Genomic DNA, 26,642 nt, shown 5'->3' on the forward strand with positions numbered 1-26,642 from the left:
TATACCATGTATTAAAAGAATGCCCTTACAGGTATTTTAAGTTCCTTTGTGCCTCCTTAGGAAATATTTTAAGGTTCCCTAGCAGTTCTTTTCGCACCTGAGCAGTCCTTAGCGGTCCGGCAACTCATCGAAAGCATAAATTCTATCACCAAAATTATATTTTTTTTCTTACAATAATACATTTTTGTCTATTAACTTTACTACTATATATTATAAGAATGTTCTAGGAGGGATTTGAGGGTCCTTTGTGCCTCCCTAGCAGTTGTTAGTGCACCTGAGCAGTCCTTAGCGGTCCGACAACTCTTCAAAAAACATGAATTTTATCACTAAAATGATATTTTTTCTTAAAATTTATACATTTTTTGTCACTAAACATACTACCATGAATTATAAGAATGCCCCAACAGTTTTTTTAAGGTCCTTTGTGCCTCCCTAGGAAATATTTATAGGTCTTTGTGCCTGCCTAGCAGTCCTTTTCGCACCTCAGCAGTCCTTAGCGGTCCGGCAACTCATCAAAGCATAAATTCTATCACCAAAATTATATTTTTTTCTTACAATAATACATTTTTGTCTATTAACTTACTACCATATATTATAAGAATGTTCTAGGAGGGATTTGAAGGTCCTTTGTGCCTCCCTAGCAGTTGCTAGTGCACCTGAGCAGTCCTTAGCGGTCCGACAACTCTTCAAAAACATTAATTTTATCACTAAAATGATATTTTTTCTGCAATCCGGTCAACTCGTCCCCTGGTCAACTCGTCCCCTAGTCAACTCGACACCTTTTTGGTCAACTCGTCCCCTACTTTTGGTCAACTCGTCCCTAATATGGTCAACTCGTCCCCTACTTTCGATCTCTGTCTTTAAAATGTCTTTAAATAATTCTTTTATGTAAAATATGTAAAATTAATACTGAATTTGATTGATATCGAAATATTAATAAAATAATTACGTCTTTTTTACGTTAAATTTTAATGATCCTTATCTAAGCGCACGTGCATAGCTTTGATGTCAAACTACAAAGACAGGTAAGTTTACAAACATTCAATTAATGTTTAATTAATCGGAGTTTTAATGATAATTAAAACTAAAATTAGGTCCAACTCTTTGATTTTTCCCGCCTCCCTGAATGGATTAAAGACTGACGACAGATTAACAGAAATTAGAAGCGCTAAAAACTTTATGTCGGTGCGTATTGATCTCATTATAGAAGGATCGTGTCAATTAAAAACATGATAATTGTTTGTTGGGAACTTGTCAATATAAAAGTTTCCCTGATAAATATAAGATTTATTCTTCTCCAAATCCCTCCAGAGGCGTGCACGTCGCGGAGAAGGCACACGGCAGGTCAAGGTCAAGTCATCTTAAGTACCAGAGGTGATTGGTTGACCTGTCGTGACTAACTCTGGAGGGTTGGCGCTAACGAGAGCCGTTTTTGTTATCGACCAGTATGGAACATGATGCCTGGCCAGTATTGTCGTACTCCTCTACCACCAACGAACGAAGAATAGGCTTCAGGAAGACTCAGCATGAAAAAGACGTCCCCGATGTGACTACCCTAGTGGACCGGCACGGATGCTATATTCTCGGACAGATGGTTTAACCGGCGCCGAGTATAAATAAACTCAAACTGACTGACTGGATAAGATTTATTCTTAAAAACACATTTGCGTTGTACGTTATATGAACATTGGATTTTTTTTGTGCATATCAATCATTTCTTAGAATTCCATATTGTTGGATTATAGACTGCATGTGAACGGTGTATGTGACAATTTTAATTATTTGTGTTGTTGATTGTGACTTTTTTAATTGATTAGTGTCGTTAATTGTGACAATGTACCCCTGCATTGATTGTAGGAAACATGTGCGGAAAAATCAGCAAGCACTTCAGTGTGAGCGCTGTGAACACTGGCAACACAGAAGTTGTAATACAGGTTAGTCATTTGTGATGTTTATGTTCATTTTTAACAGACAAATGGTCCTGCAATTCCAAATGATCGTATATAGTGTATTGGAATAAAAATTGTCAAAGAATATTTAAAGAATTTAAGTTTTTTTGTTCTAAATTGCATTTTATTGTAATATTATGGTCCATCATTATCATTTCTTGTATAATACAAGTCAACATATTGAATGTATTAATTGTATTTAATCAACATTTTCATATATTTGACCATACACCATCAAAACAAATTCGACATTAGGAAAATAAATTTTTATAACAACCTTTGGCACGATTTTCACGCGATTTGTATAATTTCAAATTAAAGACACGCGTTCTTTAAATATATAAAAAAACGTATCCAACCACAGAGGTATTTGTGTCGTTAATCCTATTATCAAATTACCATGTGTATACTTTAATAACCAAAGGCACGTGTCACGATATATTTAATTAACAACAATTTGTATTCTAGCAATTGAGTAAAAAAAGTTTAACCCAGGATAAAACCAAAATTGGTTTATGGATTAAATTATTATTATCATTATCATTATTTTTATTATTATAATTATTATTATTATTATTATTATTATTACATGGAATATATGTTGATATAGTGATACTACATGTACTAATATACACATGATATCGATGTATAAATGCTCATGCCGCAATTGAATGTATGACGAACATGTACATGTTACAATTAAAAGAACATATTTAATTTAGGTAGTCAACTGAATCCGCACAAACAACGATGTTGAAGGTAAAATCACATTTTAAAATATTATGACAATATTAGATAATTTGAAATAGACTGTATACATGGTAGCAGTCATACTTCTCATACATAAAAAGATATGTCTTAGCCAAAATTGTAGCGAATTTGAGAAATGCATTCATGGACACATACATCGCCGCATTAAAGAGATAAATATATCTATTATAGTTGACCTGTGCCTATCTTATTGGTATTGTAATATACTTCTATTATTTTATAGGATGGCATAGAAGATTGAATGGGAGGGCTGGGGGAACGCCTCCATTCTACCTTTTGATAAAACTGCTCTACGATGAGGCCCAGGTAGCGGTGAGGAACTCGGAATTGATAAGTGAAGGAAGACTACGCCGCTACCAGCAGCAAGAGTACACCTTTCTTCAGGGACAGACGCACCAGCTGTGGGATAAGTACAGGAATGGGGAGTTATCATCAACGGGACTTTAGAGAGAATTCGGCAACTTATACAAGCCCCAAGAGTAGAGTCGTAAGATGTCAAAAAAACAACAACAATGACATGTGTATGGAAAAAAACCAATGAAAGTGTGAAAGTGAAAGTGACTATATATACATGTATGACATAATATCGACATACGATATGATATTTTATCTTTGCATATAAAACATGTTTTTATAAATTAAATGTTATTGCTATTGATCGTCTTCGTGTTGTTTTTTTTTCTGTATGTAATTTAATCAGAATTATGCATATATATCCTTATTATAAGATGGAATTCCAAATATTCGCATACAAAAAGCGTCAAAATATGTCCAATTCAGTAATTTTATAATATATTATTTAAACAGTCTATAATGATTTGTGAACTATATGAAAAACAAGTAGTGATAAAATATAAGGGACGAGTTGGGGACGAGTTGACTAGAGGACGAGTTGTCCAGGGGACGAGTTGACCAAAAAGGTGACGAGTTGACCAGAGGACGAGTTGACCAGAGGACGAGTTGACTCTGAATCATTTTTTCTTAAAATAATACATTTTTTGTCACTAAACATACTACCTTGTATTATAAGAATGGCCTAGGAGGTATTTTAAGGTCCTTTGTGCCTCTTTAGTAGTCCTTTGTGGCTCCTTAGCAGTCCTTAGCGGTCCTTAGCAGTCCTTAGCAGTGTTTAGTAGGACCGTAGTTTATGAGTAGTCCGGACAAGTTTGGTGATGGACGGACAGACATTCAGACGACCGAGAAGTGACTACTACTCCGTAGGGATAATTTTATACAAATAGTTTACATATCCGATTTTTACACCACTTATTAGAAAAACTAATAATGAATCTGCAAATGTCATTGATACTTACTCGTAATATACATGGCCGAGAGGTAGCCAATTAGCTGATGCCATTCTTGCCTCTTATACAATGTATCAAACGCTTTAATGGTGAAAGAAAGATGTCAATGTATTTACTTCCTCCCCATTCAAGTAGATGTAATTCGGTGACACTTCATTAGACTAAAAGGAATACAAATAATTTGTATGTTTGTTGCCATTTACTGCAGTATATGGCTACGTTAAATATCAAGACTAGTTTAAGGATAAATTAAGAGTGCGTTTTACAAAGAATATCAAGTCTAAAACAGATTTCTGCATATTTTAAAAGACAGAAGGTTTAAAGATATGACAGTACGTAATTGAGTTTAAGTCAATACAACAGACTTAAGTATCTTTGTGAAACCGGGGCCAGTTATATAATATCAAACACTTTAGGCCCTATAAAAATTTGAACTATTTGAGCAAAAAATGTGATTTTTTAAACAAACAAGCCATAATAGTTGACAAACTACCGTCCACACCCCCTAGCACCGGCTTAAGCAGAATTAAACATTGAACATGAAAGGGTACAATTTTGAATTTAGAAACATCCGCAGATGTGTTCATATGGCGGTTATCATTTAAGTTGAATTTAAATTTGAAGTATTATTTTTATATGCATTTTGCTTTAATAACCAGTTTTATGTTTTGTTACCAGTGACATTGACCGTTGACCTCATGATAGGTGAGTGGTGAATATTTATCAAGGTGTCTGATCCATAATTCATATTTTAATACACTTGTTACTATATAAAGTAACAAAATTGCCTATGATTTCAACTGATTATGAGTGTCACGTGACCTATTATGAGTTTGCGGCCCGGGGCCGAGAACTAGTTTTATCCTGTCACTTGTATCAATTTCGGCCCGATAACAAGGTGCCGTATATTTTTACTGATCTACGACATTTGATCACGTGGTATGCATGTTTGCCGGACTACTTTTCAAGACTGTCGTTAAATCTTCTGTGTGTAGACTGGGACATAAGATAAGAATTATGGATCACACATTGATTATCTTATGTCCCAGGGTGCCGTTTTATCAACAAAGACGGTCGTAACTGCGATCTTATCTTACGACCGATACTTACGACCGAGCTTACGATTTCCTCATGACCGTTTTATGAACATGGTCGTACGCCCTCGGTCGCAGCTAAGACCTGGTTTTCGGTCGTACGACCGTATAAACAGTGTAGAATAACGAATTTTGGCAACGTTGATAAAACTAAGTTTGTTTATTTTATTTTACTCTATAATTTTTCAAGCGAAATAAAAATTATTAAAAGTGAAATAAATGTAAAACTTAACTCGTTTGCGATATTAAAATACCGTACTTGATTTGATTGTTTTGCACGTGCTGTTTGGCGCTACATTGTGACGTCACGTAAAAAATACTTTAAACGTCTGTACAGCGTTAACGACTGAATAAAAGATATTGGTGTTCGAATTCAGTTTCTTAGACCATTTTCATTCATTCTAGATAGTTTTCACAACAAAATTCGACAAAAAATTGTTTTTATTTATCACATTTTCAAACAAAATGGCGCCCTCAATGTGAAAATACACAGGGAGATAATAAGAACGGCGAGTGCATTGTTGTAGAAAAATTAGGACCTTCTTTGTTTATATAGAAACATTTAAGATAGTGTGATTAAAGGTAGTTTGCCTAATAAAATTCTTTAAAAAAACGGTGACAGGATAAATAGAATAATAGATTGGTGCCGTGGATAGATAGAGGATATTCAAGATTTTTCTATAAATACATGATTTATTTTCATCGAGTGGTATGAAAATAAATATTTCATGAGTGGCGGTAGCCACGAGTGAAATATGGTAATTTTCATGCCACAAGATGAAAATAAATCATGTATTTATAGAAAAAACTTGAATTTTCTGTTTATTATATATATTTTTCTCTTTCTGGACATTAAAATTTGCAAGACTTTCCCTTAAATTTTGAGTACTGGCAGAATTTAAAAGAAAGTAGTCCGGCAAGACACCAGTGAAAATATGGAAAATATGTTTCACTGCAGTGAAAAATAAATTTTTACAGTGATAATACGGAAAATGAAAATACGCATTTTATTTCATCAATATATATTTCTCAATATTTCATTTCAAAGTATATAATAAAGAAAGTTTATCTGGCTCTGCTCCGGAATTTATTGGGTTCGCCTTCGGCTCACCCAATAAATTCCTCTGCCTCGCCAGATAAACTTTCTCCATCCACGGCACCAACCTATTATTCTCTATATCAGCCCGCAGAACATGTGCACGTGCACAAACTGAAACAATGACGTCATATTTTACGTCATCAAACAGTTAACTGTAATAGTGAAAGTAGGTTGTCAGCACGAATCGCTTTATTTTTATTATGAGAGCTTAAGCGTATTTAGTACAAACACATTTTTGTTACTATTTAAATTTGAAGAAATAATACGACATATTCATTCCGAAAAAAAAAATGAAAGTAAAACTTGCTTCTAGATTCTACTGCTTTGAACACACAAACAGTTAACGTCTCTGTACAGAACAGTGGAAGATTACGGTAGACAAGAATTTCAACGAAAGAACTTCAAAGTATTTTGTTGTTGTTGTTTTTTTTTTTAAATGCTACTTTTAGATTAACCAAGTGTATTAAAGACATTAATACACCTCAGAGTAGGGCCGGAAGGTGATAATCGGCCCTGAATGAATAATGGCCCTCGGGTCCATTATTCATTTTGCGGGCCGATTATCACCTTCCGGCCCTCTCCTGTCGTGTATTAACCTCTTAATATAGGTGCTGGGTCCATGCAATTAAATTTATGGCCATTTAATATAATTATAGATTCATATGCCCTTAAACTTTGAACTTTTTACTTGAAAGCTGATTTAGCAAACAAAATAAATCATCAACAAGAAGTACTTCCTTCATGGCCAAGCTTTGAGAATTGAGTACCGCTCAAGCCGGTGCTAGGGGCGTGAGGGATGTTGCACTTATTCAGTATCCTTCATGTACAGACTCAATCAAACCGAGTCTGCAATTCTCTTGTTATTTTGTTGTGATTAATGCTTCCGAGGGATCACTTTGTTTTCAGATTTTTATACTTCACAACAGGAGGTGTCAAGTGCTGGCAGCTGTAAAAAGTTGCCCCGTTCTTCACTTCAGTGTTGTTATATTTTTCTGGTCCTTCGGAATCATTGATGCCAGCATCATTGAGTGTTTGGAATTGAGTACCGCTCAAGCCGTTGCTAGGGGGCGTGAGGGATGTTGCACTTATTCAGAATCCCTCGTGTACAGACTCAATCAAACCGAGTCTGCAATTCTCTTGTAATTTTGTTGAGATTAATGCTTCCGAGAGATCACTTTGTTTCCAGACTTTTAACATCAGTTCCAAGCTCAAAATACCTTGACATTGACTTGTCCGTATACCTAAACTACAACACACACACAGACATCTCAAGAATTACATCAAATGCAAGCAAACCCCTAGGATTCATAAAACGGAATATCAATACAAAAAATGAAAAGTAAATCAAATAGCTAGCTTATAAATACCTTTAAAGACCCCAGCTAGAATATGTTTGGAGCCCCTACACACAGTCAAACATCCGAAAAATAGAGATGGTACAAAGACAAGCGACACGCTGGGTAAAACACGACTACTCCGCTCGATTTGTAACAGTTTCAGCCATGCCGAAAAACTTGGCTGGCGTTCTCTCGAGCATCGCGGATTAGACTTTACAATTATTATGTTGTTTTTTAATTTACCATATTATATAGTATCCATTTGTCTTCCCACCTTAAGTAAAACGGACGTACGTCAGGGCGGACCATGGGACAGGACGGACTGTACCAGGGCGGACCGTATGTTTGGACGGGCGGACTATGCGGACCGTGACTCAAGACGAGGCGGACCATGTATTTTTTCAAATTAAATATTGCTATTTAATTTTATATATATATTTCGGCATCAGTATCATCCTAAACATGTCGTATATATAAGCATTTTCATATTGAACAGATTAATATTTAAAAATCTAAACATCGATCTTATACTAGTTAGATCTACATATGTATGTATGTATGTATGTATGTATGTATGTATGTATGTATGTATGTATGTATGTATGTGTGTGTGTGTGTGTGTCTGTATGTATGTATGTATGTATGTATGTATGTATGTATGTATGTATGTATGTATGTATGTATGTATGTATGTATGTATGTATGTATGTATGTATGTATGTATGTATGTATGTATGTATGTATGTATGTATGTATGTATGTATGTATGTATGTATGTATGTATGTATGTATGTATGTATGTATGTATGTATGTATGTATGTATGTATCTATGTATGTATGTATGTATGTATGTATGTATGTATGTATGAATATATGTATGTATATATGTATATATGTATATGTATATATGTATGTATGTATGTATGTATGTATGTATGTATGTATGTATGTATGTATGTATGTATGTATGTATGTATGACTTGTATGTATGTATCATGTGCACCCGACATAAGGCGGATTTCGGATTAATCTAACTTTATATTTAATATTATAGATATTGACCCATAAGTAAAACTCCGTCTAGGCTTACTAGACATATGCATCCCCTCTCTCTCTGAGGAAAATACAGGTTACATCAGACTACCATTAGTTCTCGTTTCCCGTCCCCTCCACTGTATCACACTTGGAACCATCTGTCAACGAACATTGTCACCCTGGCAGACCAATTCAATCAGGCAGTGATTAAGAGTTGACTTGTTGTGTTTTTACTTTTAAATATTTCTTTCACTCTTATTAATAAAAACATTTAAAAAATGATTTTAAGTTTTCAAATGTTTCTCACTATCCTGATAATGTTCATTCTCAGGTTTTTACTTTCTCTCACACCTTTCACTGACACATCCGACGTGTACCATCCCGTCTATAAGTATAACACTCGCGAGAGGGGTTGGCAGTTATCAGAAATAGATAGATGGATATCAGGTAGAACTTATAACTTGAGGTATCACATCCACGTGCTATTATTCAATGCATTTTACCAAGAAGGTAAAAAAGTCTCACGCCATTGCCAACGTCAATGCCGCCAGCGACTATTCTTATTTTTTACCTATCTAGTAAAGGCCTCTGATGTCTCTTATGAAAAGCGCATGCGCACAAGCGGAACATTTGACTGAAGAAAAACACTGCAAACATCGCATCGTATGGTATTTTGTTTAAAATGAAAAAGAAATCGAAATAATATATCTATCAAATGATTGCATTTAAAATGTATTAGTTAAGTGCAAGCTTTGCACATGTTGAAGACAGCTTGACAATCACGAATCAAAACTTTACGGCCTGAATTTTCACTATTCGTACCCATTAAGTTTCGTACCGATTTTGAATTTGATTAGAATATGTGATGCGTCATAATTGTCGCTTTGAAGAAATAATTTTCTTTGAATTTGTCATATTTCTTAAATTTTAATTGAATACATATTGTAAATATCATTGCCAATAATCCCATGGGACATAAACAGGAAATGATAGTCCTATAAATATGACGTTGCTTTGAGATATTTAATATTGCTTCTGGGCAAAGAAAATCTGGCGGTACAGAAAAACACTTAATCTTAAGTCAATGTATAAATACATTGATTTTGACCTATTCATGAACAAAAAATAAATTTATACCTTTTAACAAAATAATTAAACTGTCGCATCCAAAATATAATGATTAAATTCTCTTATTTAATTACAGGGATTTTTTCAAGGATTTTGGGAGCATGACGCATACCCATGGAATTGGGAATTTTAGCAGTGTTTTGTTACACTGAAATTTTGCAGTGATTAAATGGATGCAAACAATTTCTGTCTATGATGGCATCTTCAAACATTTTAAGCACTATTACAGTGAAGAAGCCCTTATTTGCAAAGATTTTAGAATTTTTATTCAATATTTTTATTTTGTAACTTTCAATTGGGAATTTTTTGTGGATTGGGAAAATAATATACTATTTTCAATTGGGAATATGACCCAATAACGGCTATGAAATAAGCTCCAAAAAATCCCTGAATTAAATTGCTTATACAGCTGACAAACAAATGACTGTCACACAGTGCACGAAATCTGATTGGCTAATTCAAATGCAAGCATTTAAATGAGTCAAAATTTCAAACAAAATATTTTTGAACAAAATATTTGCCCATTGACCTTTTCGAAAACCTAGCTAAACACCGTTTTCCGGTATGTTACAGATTTAGCTCTGTGGAATTACACCAAATGAAGTACATAACACAATAACATGATATTTCTATTTTTCTATCATTAATTTACCGTTTAAGGTGAAAACAATTGATGTGTTTGAAAACTATCAATATTCCTTTAATATCTATTGCAATTTTTTTCAAAAAATTAATTGTTTATGATAAAAATCAATAAAATTAAAACAGTCATAGTTGCATCTTCCATAATAAGTAAAGATATTTTCTGCGTAAACTTGTGTATTTACTTTATTTCTTTGTATGTAATTATTTATACAATGATATTTTATTATTTTCTTACAAAGAAATAGCTATTTTATTTCACTTTAATTAAAAAAAAGGCCAAAATATTTTGTTCAAAAATTTGGAATCAATCTGCAAAGCGCTTATCTGTCCTGCCCTGTCCTGTCCTCCATTATTATACACCTCTTGTTAGATGGAAACACTGGAAGTGTCTCTGGAAAATCTCAAGGTTGTTACCCAGGATCAAACCGGGACCTCAGGAGTGGCAGCCAGTGGTCTAAGTTCTAACCAACTGAGCTATCATGCCACCTTTACTTATAAACCAGTATGACCGATAGGCAAAAATAGATTGATGTTTGTTTTTTATTTTACATTGCAGCGTTTTTTTTTCCTCTACTTTAGGAATGGTGCCGGTACCAGACTGATTGGGAAAAAATGCATTATTTTGACTTAAATTTGGATTTTTTTCATGCATTTTTTCAGCTACAATTAAGATTAGTCATCATGAATAAAGATAGCTTACAGCTTCCACTGTCCAGGTAGAACTATTGAGTGGTGATTTATATGAAAATTTTGAATTTAAATGATTTCAGAGAAATCACTTGGCCTTGTGGCAATTTTGAACAGCCATTTTGGGAATTTAAACATTGGAAATTGGGAATTTAATGTCTATTTTCTATTGGGAACAGTACCGTTTTAGGATAGTAGTTATATAAAAAAAAAACCACTGCATTGATAACTACATTGTTTGAGAGTTTTTGTTAATGATTGAGCATGATATTGAAAGAAAATTTGATAAACTTTTGAATAAAGCATGAAAGGTCTTGACAATAGACATTTTTGAACTGTTTATGGTGCTATGGGTTTATGTGCAATTTCTATAAAAGTATTAGACGTTGGGTTTGACCGACATAAACTATAATAATATAAAAAGCCCATAACATCTGATATTTTGGACTAAGGAAATAATTGCAAGACAGTAGATATATTCAAAATCATAGTCCAATGTATTAAATGTAATGGGCTTGTTATAGTTTATGATGGTCAAGCTTGAGGTCTAATAGATATTGCTCATAAATGCATAGCAACATAAACAATTGAAAAAATGTTTATTGCTAACCTTTCAAGCTTTAATCAAAATTTTATCAAATAATGCTCAATCATAAATAAAAAATCTCAAACAGTGTTATTGCCAATTTAATATAAGATAAGTTTTGCCTATCCACAAAACTGGTTAAGTAAATTGCTCTACAGATTGATTCCAAATTTTTATATAAAAAAAATATATTCATATATGCTGACAGTGCAATGTGATTATGTGTGCATAGGCAAATATTTCTTTCAAAAATATTTTGTTTGAAACTTTTGACTCATTTAAACACTTGCATTCAGATTTAGGGCACTGTGACAGTTTGACGGTCATTTGTTTATCGGCTGTATAAGGAATTTAATATTAAATATAAAAAAAGGATTTAAACATGATTTTTCATATTTGACAGTTTGACTATTTTATTAAAAGGTTATTTCTATTTTACTTTTGTTCATGAAGAGCTCAAAATTAATTTATATGCTGAATTACGTGTTTTATCGTTTCGCAAGCAAATTTTATGCTATGGGTTATGAGCATAAATTCAATATGACGTTTAGCTTTGCCAAGAAGTAAAATGACTCAAAACAATGTCATATTTGGACTTTTCGAAATCCAAGCTAAAAACTTTTTTTTTTGGTTTGTATTGTACATTCCAGATTTGGTTCACCTATAACTAACTTAAGAAAGAAAGACTTGGTCACTTCATACTGAACCACTAGCCGATAGCATTAAAAAAAAAAAGAGAAGGGTTTAAATGTTTATTAATTTAATCCAATATTGTTTAAAAAAATTTAGATACACACATTTTGAATTTCAGATTTATAAAGATGGACCAAACAGATCAGTGTTTCATTTGTAAAGACAATATTAGAGCAAAGCAACAAAAACTACAATGTACAGGTTGTTTTGTGAGCATTCATAGGACATGTACCAGTAAGTTTGACTATTTAAAGCATTGTGTTTATAATTACTTTATCATTTAATGATCATAGGAATGCTTATTTGATAAAAATACATTTATGTATCATTTTATATCTGCCTGATATTTGTATACAAGGCGCTGTGTCTATAGGTAATTCATTTTTATGAATCAAACGAAGTGTTAGCTATGAGGTGCAGTTTTCTTTTTTGATTTTACTGTACATTGTCTGAAAAAAAGAAGGAAAAACAACATACGAACATGTTAAATGTTAAAAAAAAGTAAATTGATATATCCTGAGAGGCGTCCGTATCCGAGTGGTTAAGGTCGTTGACTTCAAACCACTTGCCCCTAACTGCTATGGGTTTGAATCCCGGCAGGGACTTTGGATTCTTTCATGTGAGGAAGCTATCCAGCTAGCTTACGGAACGTCGGTGGTTCTACTCAGGTGCCCGTTTGTGCATGAAATAATGCGCGGAAGGGCACCTGAGGTCTTCCTCCACCAGTAAAGCTGGAATGACGCAATATGACCTATACTGTGTCGGTGTGATGTAAAACCCAATCAAAACAAACAAATTCATATCCTGATCAAATATTTTTTTTATGAGCATGTTAGAATGGAGATAATTATTATGTCAATTCATATTGGTTTTTTTTATTAAACCTTAATAATGCTATATATATATATATATATATCTGAAATGGACTTGTCCATCTTTCATTCGGACAAACCATCATTCTTAGTGACAATATCATAGTAAGAATTGCCTGAATAGCAAACACTGTGCAGTCCATGATCAAACATCACAGAAGTGCTGGCTTACTGATCTTTGTCTGCACTAGTGGCATGGGTATAATCCAGTGCTGTCAGTAGGCTATTTCATGTTAATTTATCGTGTTGTTCTGAATGGTTTCATTGTTGGACCCTTGAATCTGCAAACATTGTTAATTTATCCTGTTGTTCTGAATGGTTTCATTATTGGACCCTTGAATCTGCAAACATTGTTAATTTATCGTGTTGTTCTGAATGGTTTCATTATTGGACCCTTGAATCTGCAAACATTGTTAATTTATCGTGTTGTTCTGAATGGTTTCATTGTTGGACCCTTGAATCTGCAAACATTTTTAATTTATCGTGTTGTTCTGAATGTTTTCATTGTTGGACCCTTGAATCTGCAAACATTGTTAATTTATCGTGTTGTTCTGAATGGTTTCATCCTTGGACCCTTGAATCTGCAACATTGTTAATTTATCGTGTTGTTCTGAATGGTTTCATTATTGGACCCTTGAATCTGCAAACATTGTTAATTTATCGTGTTGTTCTGAATGGTTTCATTGTTGGACCCTTGAATCTGCAAACATTGTTAATTTATCGTGTTGTTCTGAATGGTTTCATTATTGGACCCTTGAATCTGCAAACATTGTTAATTTATCGTGTTGTTCTGAATGGTTTCATTATTGGACCCTTGAATCTGCAAACATTGTTAATTTATCGTGTTGTTCTGAATGGTTTCATTATTGGACCGTTGAATCTGCAAACATTGCAATATTTTATAGCAACATGCTCAAATTCCAAACATTTTCTTTGATTTGATTCCTTTTTGCAGTAATACAGTGTATAAGCATTTTTTATGTTAATTGTTTTGCTGATTTTTTTTCCAGAAATGACTCAGGCAAAATACAGGGAATATGTTAAAGGTAAGTTAGTTACCAGTTTACTAATAATATTTCATTAAACTCTGTCTACATTGTGTGCTATCAATTAAGAAGCTCCACTTATGTCTATATTTTTATACCCCCACAAACAAAGTTTAGGGGGGGTATATAGGAGTCAGCTTGTCGGTCGGTCGGTCCGTCGGTCGGTCCACATCAAGGTTTCCGGACGATAACTAGAGTTTGGAATGAGGTATTGTAATCAAACTTGGTATATAGCAACCTTATGTGGAAACTCCGGTTGGTATTGCATTTGGACCCCCTGGGGTCAAGGTCAAGGTCACCGTTACTAAAAATAGAAAAATGGTTTCCGGACAATAACTAGAGTTAGGAATGAGATATTGTTATCAAACTTTGCGTATAGCAAGCTTATATGAAGACCTGGGATGGTATTGCATTTAGGCCCCCTGGGGTCAAGGTCAAGGTCATGGTTACTAAAAATAGAAAAATGGTTTCCGGACAATAACTTGAGTTAGGAATGAGATATTGTAATCAAACATGGTGTATAGCAATCTTATATGAAGACCTGGGTTGGTATTGTATTTGGACCCCCTGGGGTCAAGGTCAAGGTCACTGTTACTAAAAATAGAAAAATGGTTTCCGGACAATAACTAGAGTTAAAAATGAGATATTGTTATCAAACTTGGTGTATAGCAAGCTTATATGAAGACCTGGGTTGGTATTGCATTTGGACCCCCCTGGGGTCAAGGTCAAGGTCACCGTTACTAAAAATAGAAAAATGGTTTCCGGACAATAACTTGAGTTAGGAATGAGATATTGTAATCAAACTTGGTGTATTAGCAAGCTTATATGAAGACCTGGGTTGGTATTGTATTTGGACCCCCTGGGGTCAAGGTCAAGGTCATGGTTACTAAAAATAGAAAAATGGTTTCCGGACAAAAACTAGAGTTAGGAATGAGATATTGTTATCAAACTTGGTGTATAGCAAGCTTATATGAAGACCTGGGTTGGTATTGCATTTGGACCCCCTGGGTTCAAGGTCAAGGTCACCATTCCTAAAAATAGAAAAATGGTTTCCGGACAATAACTAGAGTTAGGGATGAGATATTGTAATCAAACTTTGTGAAAAGCAAGCTTATTTGGAGACCCCAGTTGGGATTACAATTAATTGAAATAATTCTTTGTACACAGTTGATAGTTTGTGTTGAAAGTTTTCTTCAGACTACTTATTTTTCAAAAAGTTGCTGGTGGGGGTATTAATCACCTTCAGTGATAGGTCTAGTTATTATTTGATGTCGGTTGTTGACCAATAACTTATGTGCAGAATTTCCGGTTGTAGGCTTAATCTGTTTTCTGTTCAAGAATAATCAATTTAATTTAAATTGTGAAAAATGATCTCAAAATGAAAGCATAAAATTTGCAACATGTTAAGACAATTTTTACTCAAGTTTCGTTTAGAATCCCACACACATAAACTGATTTTCCATTTTAATCTGTATATTTTTCCATTTTATGTTAGTTACCCAGTTGATCTACATGTACATGTATGCAAAAATTACTAATTGCAGTTCTTTTTGATGTTTTAGATTTAATGATTAAAATAAATTACATTTAGTACAAAAAATCAAAATTTGTCATCACTTATACAGTGTTTATTGTTTTATTTTTAGCTCACCTGTCACAAAGTGACAGGGTGAGCTTTTGTGATCGCTTTTCGTCCGGCGTCCGTCCGTCCGTAAACTTTTACTTTAAATGACATCTCCTCATAAACCACTAAGCCAATTTCATCCAAACTTCACAGGAATGTTCCTTTGGTGGTCACCTTTAAAAATTGTTCAAAGAATTTAATTCCAATTAGAACTCTGGTTGCCATGGCAACCGAAAGAAAAAAACTTTAAATATCTTCTTTTAAAAAACCCTAAGAGCTAGAGCTTAGATATTTGGCATGAAACATCTTCTAGTGAGTGTCTACCAAGTTTGTTCAAATAAAAGCCCTGGGGTCAAAATTGGCTCCGCCCCAGGGGGTCATTGATTTTCCCTATATGCATATAGTAAAAACTTAAAAAATCTTCTTATAAAGAACCCAAAGAGCTAGAGCTAAGATATTTAGCATGAAACATCTTCTAATGAGTGTCTACCAAGTTTGTTCAAATAAAAGCCCCGGGGTCAAAATTGGCCCCGCCCCAGGGGGTCATTGATTTTCCCTATATGCATATAGTAAAAACTTAAAAAATCTTCTTTTAAAGAACTCAAAGAGCTAGAGCTAAGATATTTAGCATGAAACATGTTCTAATGGGTGCCTACCAAGTTTGTTCAAATAATAGCCCTGGGGTCAAAATTGGCCCCGCCCCGGGGGTCATTGATTTTCCTTATATGTGTATAGCAAAAACTTAAAACTCTTCTGTGAAAAAACCCAAATAGCTAGATTTTGGATATTAAGCATGAAACATCTTCTAGTAAGTGTCTACAAAGTTTGTTCAAATAAAAGCCCTGGGGTCAAAACTGGCCCCGAAGGCCTATATACAGGTGAGCGACTTCAGGGCCATCATGGCCCTCTTGTTTCTTTTGGATTCAATGTGTTAAATCTTTAGTCATTTTAAAATCCAAATTTTGGATCAGGCAAGATCCTATTTGCCTAAAAACTATAGGTCTAACTTGTATGCGTTTTGTTTACTATTTCAGATAATCAAGTAAATAGGATAAAATGTGATATCTGTGATGCAAGTGGTAAAAGTATGTATATATTGTATATATTGTATTTATTATACTCTCTTTCAAAGAAATGGGGATATATTAGTTTGCAAATGGTGTATGTCAGTCGATAGACCACTTCATTTGCATTCAATAACATAGAACTATTTGACCCACTGCCTTCAAACTGCATATTAGGATCATTGCTCTCATTGAGTTGAAGACACCTATGGTTTTTGGGTGCCATTGCATAAAGGTCAGAGTCACGGTGACTTTGAATGTGAAAACTGTTTCTGGTCAATAAGGGTGAGCCATATGACCTACAGCCTACAAACTTCATAGGATGATTACCCTGATTAAGAAGAAGACCTTATATGTATTATGTTGATGGCAAAGTTCCTAGTAGCCACGAATGTGAAAACTGTTCCTGCAAAAAATCATTTGGGCTCTGATGCCAGTTGCCCCTCACTGCTGTGGGTTTGAATCCCAAACAGAGTTTGAACGAGCAATGTAATTGGATTTAAGTCTTTAAATGGCATTTTCTAATGAACTGAAAGATGAATTTCTGAAATGAATTGAACTATGTGCCCACTAAAGCTTATTGTCAAAAAACAAATACAGAAGTAAATGTTAATTTCCATCTTTGTTTGCATTTCATATAACTGAAATCATTTGCTTCCTTAAGTCATAATAAGTTACATGTTGCTATTTGAACATTTCATATTGGTTCTGCTTGAGACAATGTAAAAATAATTTATGCATGCAAATCAGTGATTCTTCATATGAAATATGTATATAATACTGTCAATGTTTGATTATTTTGACAGTTATTGAAGAGCATTAAAAACAATGTTGTCAAGAGCAGATAAAATGATAAACAGTTAACATGAAACACTAAGAATCTGTTATTTCCAGTTAAATATTGCTGTATTCTACTTAAGTGCAAATAAGTTAATCAAAACTTGTATTACATGGACATAAAAAAACAAGCAGTAATTAGTGCCTTACATACAATAACATATGTTTAAGATATTTAAATATCTTCACTGCTGTCTCAAGGATAAAATGGTAATTAGATGACGGGAAATAATATTTCCATTAAAAATTGAAATATTAATGGATTTGATTGTAATTGTAGAAACATAAAAATTTACTCAAATTATTTAGCATTTACAAGACATTTACAAGACAATATAAAACAAAATTCTCTTAAACGTTTTATATTAAATGAATTAGTTTTTAGAAGTTTTAATTAATGAACGAAGGAATTACAATCCAGGGATCTCGGAGCTAATATGTCTAATGAACTGTGTTGTCAATGTCTGAAATGCAATTATCCTAGTAATCTTTACAACCTTTTAAATAGAGTATAAGTAAATTCACAGTATGCTTGTTTGTTTCATTACAGTACAGATAAAAGATTTGATTGATTTGATTGATAAAAGACCAAGTCCACGATCCACAGGTGAAAATAGCATGGAAATAGGTGCAATCACTTCACCATCAGAAAGAGACAGGGTTGCATCCTTGACTGGCAGTGCAATATATAGACCTGCAGGAACCAGTCCAGTCCAAATTGCATTGTCAGCATCTGCCAGAACCAGTCCGGTCCAAAATGTTGTGTCTACATCTGCAGGGACACAGTCTATTACATCATCAGCTGTTATCGTCCAGAGTCCATTGCTTAACTCTACTGTAGTGTCACCATCAATCACAGGGCAGAGTTTAACACTTACATCCTCGGCACTACCGAATATACCTACATCCACTGTTGCCCAGAGTACATTATCAACTGCCACTGGACTTCAAAGTACAATGTCTACATCAACTGAAGGTCCAAGCTTAAGTTCCTCATCCCCTACAAGTTTGAGCAGAGTGAGCACAGCAAATGGTAAGAGAAGTCAGGTGTATAAATAAAGCCTTTATGATTGTCCCCTGACAAAATGACATAGGGTTAAGAGTTGCATGTGTATGTTTGTCGGAAATATTTAGCAATTTTTAAAGAACATGTTATACATGCTGTACATGTTATTATGAATGGCCTTTGCAGTTAGTTTCAGATCAGATTGATCTTCCATGTATTGCAGGAGTTATTGTTCCTGAACTGAAAGAAACCCAGACAATACAGAAGAAAAATATAGTAAAATGTCTGGAGAAACCACTGGACTTTTCACATTGTCCATGCGTTGGCTTGTATGCTTTTGAAATTCAATATGCTTCATGTCTAGTCCATAACTTCTATGTGCATTATGGGATTTCAATATAAACTGGTATGTATGATCACAAAAGGTCAAAGTTTCAGCAGGTGTTTTGTAATAAAGTCTTTAAGTGCACTTAGAGTTAGTTTCCAGTCCGTAAGTACTGCATGCATGATGATGAGATTTTGATTTCTCTGAAGACAGCTTCCTGGCACCAACCTGAGCTTGAATCTCAGGATTTTCATTGGCTAGGGTACATTCTGGTACCAGTTTTTGACCAATCAATCATATGAGATTTAGAGGATTTTCATTGGCTAGAGTACATTCTGGTACCAGTTTTTGACCAATCAATCATGTGAGATTTAGAGGATTTTCATTGGCTAGGGTACATTCTGGTACCAGTTTTGACAAATCAATCACCTGAGATCTCGAGGATTTTTATTGGCTAGAGTACATCCTGGTACCAGTTTTTAACCAGGTTTTCAACGAAAACCGGGTTAATGTAATGCCGAAGTCGGCGGGCGGGGCGGGCGGGCGTCAACTTTTGGTTTCCGCTCATAACTTGAGTTTGCTTTGGCCTATTGACACCAAAACTTGGTGTGTAGTAGCTTATATAAAGAGGCAGCTTGGGATTGCTAGCCAGGTGTCTGTGATCAAGGTCAAGGTCACTGTTACTAAAAATAGAAATTCATTTTCCGCTCAATAACTTGAGTTTGCTTTGACCTATTGACACCAAACTTGGTGTATGGATAGCTTATATCAAGAGGCAGCTTGGGATTGCTACCCAGGTGTCTGTGATTAAGGTCAAGGCCACTGTTACTAAAAATAGAAATTCAGTTTCTGCTCAATAACTTGAGTTTGCTTTGACCTATTGACACCAAACTTGGTGTATGGATAGCTTATATCAAGAGGCAGCTAGGGATTGCTACCCTGGTGTCTGTGATCAAGGTCAAGGTCACTGTTACTAAAAATAGAAATTCAGTTTCTGTTAAATAACCTTGAGTTTGCTTTGGCCTATTGACACCAAACTTGGTGTATAGATAGCTCATATCAAGAGGCAGCTTGGGATTGCTATCCAGGTGTCTGTGATCAAGTTCAAGGTCACTGTTACTAAAAATAGAAATTCAGTTTCTGCTCAAGAACTTGAGTTTGCTTTGGCCTATTGACACCTAACTTGGTGTATGGATAGCTTATATCAAGAGGCAGCTTGGGATTGCTACCCAGGTGTCTGTTGTCAAGGTCAAGGTCACAGATACTAAAAATAGAAATTCAGTTTCTGCTCAATAACTTGAGTTTGCTTTGGCCTATTGAAACCAAACTTGATGAATGGGTAGCTTTGACAAGAGGCAGCTTGGGATTGCTACCCAGGTGTCTGTGATCAAGGTTAATTTATTTAGTTTTCATGTTATAACTTGAGTTTGCTTTGACCTTTTGACACCAAACTTGCTGAGTTGCAGCTTTTGATTGCCACTAAGATATCTGGGAGCAAGCTCAAGGTCATTTGCTTACAATAGAATTTTCAGCTTCTACTCAATAACTTGAGTGCTTTTTGACCTATTGATTGCTGTCACATCAAAACTTGGTCGTTGAAAACCTGGTTTTCGTCGCATTGCGGCGCTTCTTGTTGACCAATGAATTACTTGCAATCTCAAAGATTTTCATTGGCTAGTGTACATTCTGGTACCAGCTTTTGATCAATGAATTACTTGCAATCTCGACAATTTTCATTGGCTAGAGTACATTCTGGTACCAGTTTTTGACCAATGAATAACTTGCAATCTCGAGGATTTTCATTGGCTAGAGTACGTACCAGTTTTTGATCAATCAATCATGTGAGATTTAGAGTATAAGCTGAGAATATCTATTTTTAACATTGGACCCAAAAGGTGTCATGTAAAGAAACATGGTTGCGATCAAGGTCCAACCCAAAGTCTCTTTTTAGCTCGACTATTCGAAGAATATGAGAGCTATTGTAGTCGCCCCGGCGTCAGCGTCCGCGTCGGCGTCTGCGTTGGTTAAAGTTTTTTGTAATGTCAAATATCTCAATTATTACTTGAGATATTCAATTGAAACTTACAATACTTATTTATAGTAACAAGGTACATCAGATTGACAAGTTGGATAACTCTGCCTACAATATTGACAGAATTATGCCCCTTTTTAACTTAGAAATTTTGGTTAAAGTTTTTTGTAAAGTCAAATATCTCAATTATTGCTTGAGATATTCAATTGAAACTTACAATACTTATTTATAGTAACAAGGTATATCATATTGACAAGTTGGATAACTCTGCCTACAATATTGACAGAATTATGCCCCTTTTTAACTTAGAAATTTTGGTTAACGTTTTTTGTAAAGTCAAATATCTCAATTATTGCTTGAGATATTCAATTGAAACTTACAATACTTATTTATAGTAACAAGATACATCAGATTGACAAGTTGGATAACTCTGCCTACAATATTGACAGAATTATGCCCTTTTTTAACTTAGAAATTTGGTTTAAAGTTTTTTGTAAAGTCAAATATCTCAATTATTGCTTGAGATATTCAATTGAAACTTACAATACTTATTTATAGTAACAAGGTATATCATATTGACAAGTTGGATAACTCTGCCTACAATATTGACAGAATTATGCCCCTTTTTAACTTAGAAATTTTGGTTAAAGTTTTTTGTAAAGTCAAATATCTCAATTATTGCTTGAGATATTCAATTGAAACTTACAATACTTATTTATAGTAACAATGTACATCAGATTGACAAGTTGGATAACTCTGCCTACCATATTGACAGAATTATGCCCCTTTGGAACTTAGAAATTTTGGTTAAAGTTTTTTTGTAAAGTCAAATATCTCAATTATTGCTTGAGATAATCAATTGAAATTTAAAATACTTATTTATAGTAACAATGTACATCAGTTTGCAAAATTGCATAACTCTGTCTGCAATATTTGCAGAATTATTTGCCCCTTTGAAACTTAGAAATTTTGGTTAAAGGTTAACGGTCTTCAAAGATATTTACTTGAAACTTTACACATGCACTTAGGGTCATAATTGGAGGGTCATAATTGTATGTCACTGACCAAGTTCCATAACTCTATCATGCATTAAGGCTGATTCATATCCCCTTTTCTACTTAGTCTCTTCGTTAATGTTTACATGCAAGTTTTACATATCTCAATAACTATTAAAGATATTTATGTAAAACTTCACATATGCATTTAGGGTCATAATTGTAGGTCACTGACAAAGATCCATAATTCTATCTTGCATTTAGGCTGACTTTTCTCCCCTTTTTCAACTTAGAAATTCATGGTAAAGTTTTGCTTGTAAGCTGTTATCTCAATAACTACTAAAGGGTTTGTGCCTTTTTTGGGACAATTTTATGCATTCATAATAATAAAGTAGTGATTTACTTGATAAAACATCTTAATAACAAGCCTTTGTACCTTTTCTGTCAAATTTATGTATTCATAGGTAATTAGTATTATTATACTCAATAAAAAAACCTTGTGACATTACCTTTCGAATAGTCAAGCCAATTCTGTATAATTAGACTCTCTCTAAGGCCTATAACATGAATTTATAAAGAAAAATTAGCCCTTTTGTTAACTTAAAAAATTTAACAATATCAAGGCTCTTTTACTATCAAGCACTTAGAATAGTCGAGCATGCTGTCCTACAGACAGCTCTTGTTTTTATTGTCCTTACTCTAAATAAAAAAGGTTGAATTGAATAAATTTTTAACTCACTTGGTTGTAAAGTATACTTTTTTCTATTTATTTCTCATATAGATAATGGTGAACAGAACCCTTTCTTTGAGAAAATTGAAGAACTTTTGACCTCTTCCTTAGGTAAGTGTCATAAACATATTTACTTAAATACTTAGCAGGCTACCCAGAGGTCACATTGACCTTGTAGGTAAAAACGGTTTCCAATAAATAACTTAAAGAAATAAGAAATCTTAGGCCTAGGAACTTTAAACTTGGTACGGTGGTTGTGCGTAACCAGCAATTGACCCCAATCGATTTTAAGGTAAAGGGGTCAAAGGTTAAAGTCACATTGACCTTGTAGGTAAAAAACGGTCTCGGATCAATAACTAAAGAAAGCTTAGGCCTAGGAACTTCAAACATGGTACTGTGATTGTTCATGACCATTAGATGACTCCTATTTATTTTGGGGTAAAGGGGTTAAAGGTCAATGTCAAATTGACTGTGTAGGAAAAAATGGTTTCTGATCAATAACTTGATAAGCTATTGGCCTTTAAACTTTGTAGGTGCATTGGTCTTTGCCAGAAGATGGCCAGATTGATTTTTGGGTCAAAGGTCAAGGACTGGACAACCCATGGACCCTTGACCTTGAAGCTGTACATATGCATTGCTTTAGGTCAGAAGATAAACTCAATTTTTGGGGTTAAGGGTCAGAGATCAAGATCATATTGACCTTATATATGTAAAAATGCTTTCTAATCAATAAATATCCCAACAACTCTTTGGCTTTACCTTCAAACTTCACAGGTGCATTGGTCTTGGCCAGTAGATAACCCTGATTGATTTAAGGGTCAAAGACAGTTGTATGTAGAGATGGTTTTTGACCAATAACTTAACAACTCAAGTTGCCTTGGTTGATTTTTTTTAGCTCGACTATTCGCAGAATAATCAGTCACCCATTTGTCGGCTTCGGAGTCCCTGTGGTTAAGTTTTTGTGTGTAAGCTGGTATCTCCATAACTACTGAAGGGAATGGATTGAAAAACTTTACACACTTGTTCTATGTGATTATCTAACATGATTGGCACCAGTCCCATAACTCTGATTTGCTTTTTTGCATAATTATGCCCCTTTTTCAACTTAGAAATTCTTGGTTAAGTTTTTGCTTGTAAGCTGGTATCTCCATAACTACTGAAGGGAATGGATTGAAACTTCACACACTTGTTCTCTTTGATTATCTAACATGATTGACACAAGTCCCATAACTCTGATTTTTTTTTGCATAATTATGCCCCTTTTTCGACTTAGAAATTCTAGGTAAAGTTTTTGCGTGCAAGCTGGTATCTCCATAACTACTGAAGGCAATGGATTGAATCTTCACACATTTGTTCTCTGTGATTATCTAACATAATTGACACAAGTCAAATAACTCTGATTTGCTTTTTTGCATAATTATGCCCCTTTTTCGACTTAGAAATTCTAGGTAAAGTTTTTGCGTGTAAGCAAGTATCTTAAAAACTTTGTAAAGGAATGGATTGAAACTTCACACACTTGTTCTCTGTGATTATCTAACATGATTGGCACAAGTTCAATAACTTTGATTTTTTTTTTTTGTATAAGTATGCTCCTTTTTGGGCTTAGAAATTCTAGGTAAAGTTTTTGCTTGTAAGCTGGTATCTCCATACCTTCTGAAGGGTTTGTGCTTTTTTTTGAACAATTTTAAGCATTCATAATAATAAAGCAGTGATTAACTCGATAAAACATTTTAATAACAAGCCTTTGTACCTTTTCGGTCAATTTTATGTATTCATATAGGTCAGCATTATTATACTCAATGAAACTCCCTTATGACAACTTTTCGATCAGTCGAGCAATACTATCCTCTGACGTTCTTGTTTATTAATCTAAAAATGCTTTTGGTATACACATTTTAGGGTCATATGTAATATAACAACTTGGCTGTCATTAATGAGGCCTAATTGATTAATTAAATTTACGCATATGTTATTTGGTATGATTTGTGATAACTTTGTCATAAAATTGCTGTACACAACCTTTCTGTCACAATTACCTAGTGACTAGTCATGACCAATAATTAATCCTTAGTTACTTATTTTTGGTCACTAGGTCAAAAGTCAGTCATAATAACCTGATCACATGACTTATTGGGTGCCGATAGGGGGCATACGTGTTTTACAAACATATCTTGTTACCATTGGGTTAGACCGATGTTATTTTATCTTACACTAGTATTCAATGTGTAGATTATCTATGTACAGTCTGCCTTTACTGCATAATCTGGTTAGAGCTAGAAGAATGTATTACAATTACAGTAAAAACCCGCTTTACGACCACCCCGTTTTCGAGAACGATTTTTTTATTCTTTATTTCATTGGTCGCCAACCACAATTTTGAGACCACCCCGTTATTCGGTAAAACGACCAGTAAATCCAGTCCCGTTTCGTAAATTATGTACATTTGGAAACCCATAAATACGACCGCGGGCACTTTCTCACCTTGATATTGATGTGCATTGTATATTGCTGAAATCTTTTTGACACGTGATGTTAACAACAGTTGTCCTAGTGTTACGACATTTAACGACATCCAATTTATGGCAGAGGTCATGGTTAATTTTTGTCAAACCCGGAAATAATCAATAATTGCCAATAATGTCTTAATTTCACACCTTTAATGTCATAATTGTAGGATTAAAATAACAAAATATTGAACAGAAAACTTTCGGTAAGTTTTTAGCTCGACTATTCGATAAGAATAGGTAGAGCTATTGCAGTCACCCGAGCGTCGGCGTCGGCGTAACCACTTATGTTAAAGTTTTTGTAATAGTTCAAATATTTTCAAAGTCCATTGACATATGGCTTTGAAACTTTGCACACTTGTTCACCATCATGTCCCCAATCTGTAGACAGGAGGAGGTAACTCTATCAAGCATTTTGACAGAATTATGCCCCTTTTTCGACTTAGAATTTACATTAAAGTTTTTGTAATAGTTAAAATATTTTCAAAGTCCATTGACATATGGCTTTGAAACTTTGCACACTTATTCACCATCATGACCCCAACCTGTAGACAGGAGGAGGTAACTCTATCAAGCATTTTGACAGAATAATGCCCCTTTTTCGACTTAGAATTTACGTTTAAGTTTTTGTAATAGTTCAAATATTTTCCAAGTCCATTGACATATGGCTTTGAAACTTTGCACACTTGTTCACCATCATGACCCCAATCTGTAGACAGGAGGAGGTAACTCTATCAAGCATTTTGACAGAATTATGCCCCTTTTTCGACTTAGAATTTACGTTAAAGTTTTTGTAATAGTTCAAATATTTTCAAAGTCCATTGACATATGGCTTTGAAACTTTGCACACTTGTTCACCATCATGACCCCAACCTGTAGACAGGAGGAGGTAACTCTATCAAGCATTTTGACAGAATTATGCCCCTTTTTCGACTTAGAATTTACGTTAAAGTTTTTGTAATAGTTGAAATATTTTCCAAGTCCATTGACATATGGCTTTGAAACTTTGCACACTTGTTCACCATCATGATCCCAACCTGTAGACAGGAGGAGGTAACTCTATCAAGCATTTTAACAGAATTATGCCCCTTTTTCGACTTAGAATTTACGTTAAAGTTTTTGTAATAGTTAAAATATTTTCAAAGTCCATTGACATATGGCTTTGAAACTTTGCACACTTGTTCACCATCATTACCCCAACCTGGAAACAGGAGGAGGTAACTGTATCAAGCATTTTTATGCCACCGCAGCATCTGCGATGCGGTGGCATATAGCGAT

The 26,642-nt window shown here is 34.2% G+C and overlaps 1 protein-coding gene across 2 annotated transcripts in view; it reads left to right on the plus strand.

The window, feature by feature from the left end:
• The first annotated feature begins 9,197 nt into the window (after positions 1-9,197).
• Positions 9,198-26,642, plus strand: part of LOC132719308 (E3 SUMO-protein ligase PIAS4-A-like) — a 44,283-nt gene continuing 26,838 nt past the window's right edge. The window contains exons 1-6 of one of the 2 annotated variants that reach the window (XM_060703073.1): positions 9,198-9,258; positions 12,448-12,563; positions 14,212-14,247; positions 16,906-16,956; positions 18,323-18,805; positions 22,912-22,971. In XM_060703073.1, coding sequence (XP_060559056.1) covers positions 12,458-12,563; positions 14,212-14,247; positions 16,906-16,956; positions 18,323-18,805; positions 22,912-22,971 — 736 coding nt within the window. In that variant the 5' untranslated portion in view covers positions 9,198-9,258; positions 12,448-12,457. The remainder of the gene's footprint in view (positions 9,259-12,447; positions 12,564-14,211; positions 14,248-16,905; positions 16,957-18,322; positions 18,806-22,911; positions 22,972-26,642) is intronic. The other variant, XM_060703072.1, reaches the window with a different exon arrangement.

Source organism: Ruditapes philippinarum, unplaced genomic scaffold, assembly GCF_026571515.1.
Source record: "Ruditapes philippinarum isolate M1 unplaced genomic scaffold, ASM2657151v2 ctg5738_1_1_1_1, whole genome shotgun sequence".
Classification (NCBI taxonomy): domain Eukaryota; kingdom Metazoa; phylum Mollusca; class Bivalvia; order Venerida; family Veneridae; genus Ruditapes; species Ruditapes philippinarum.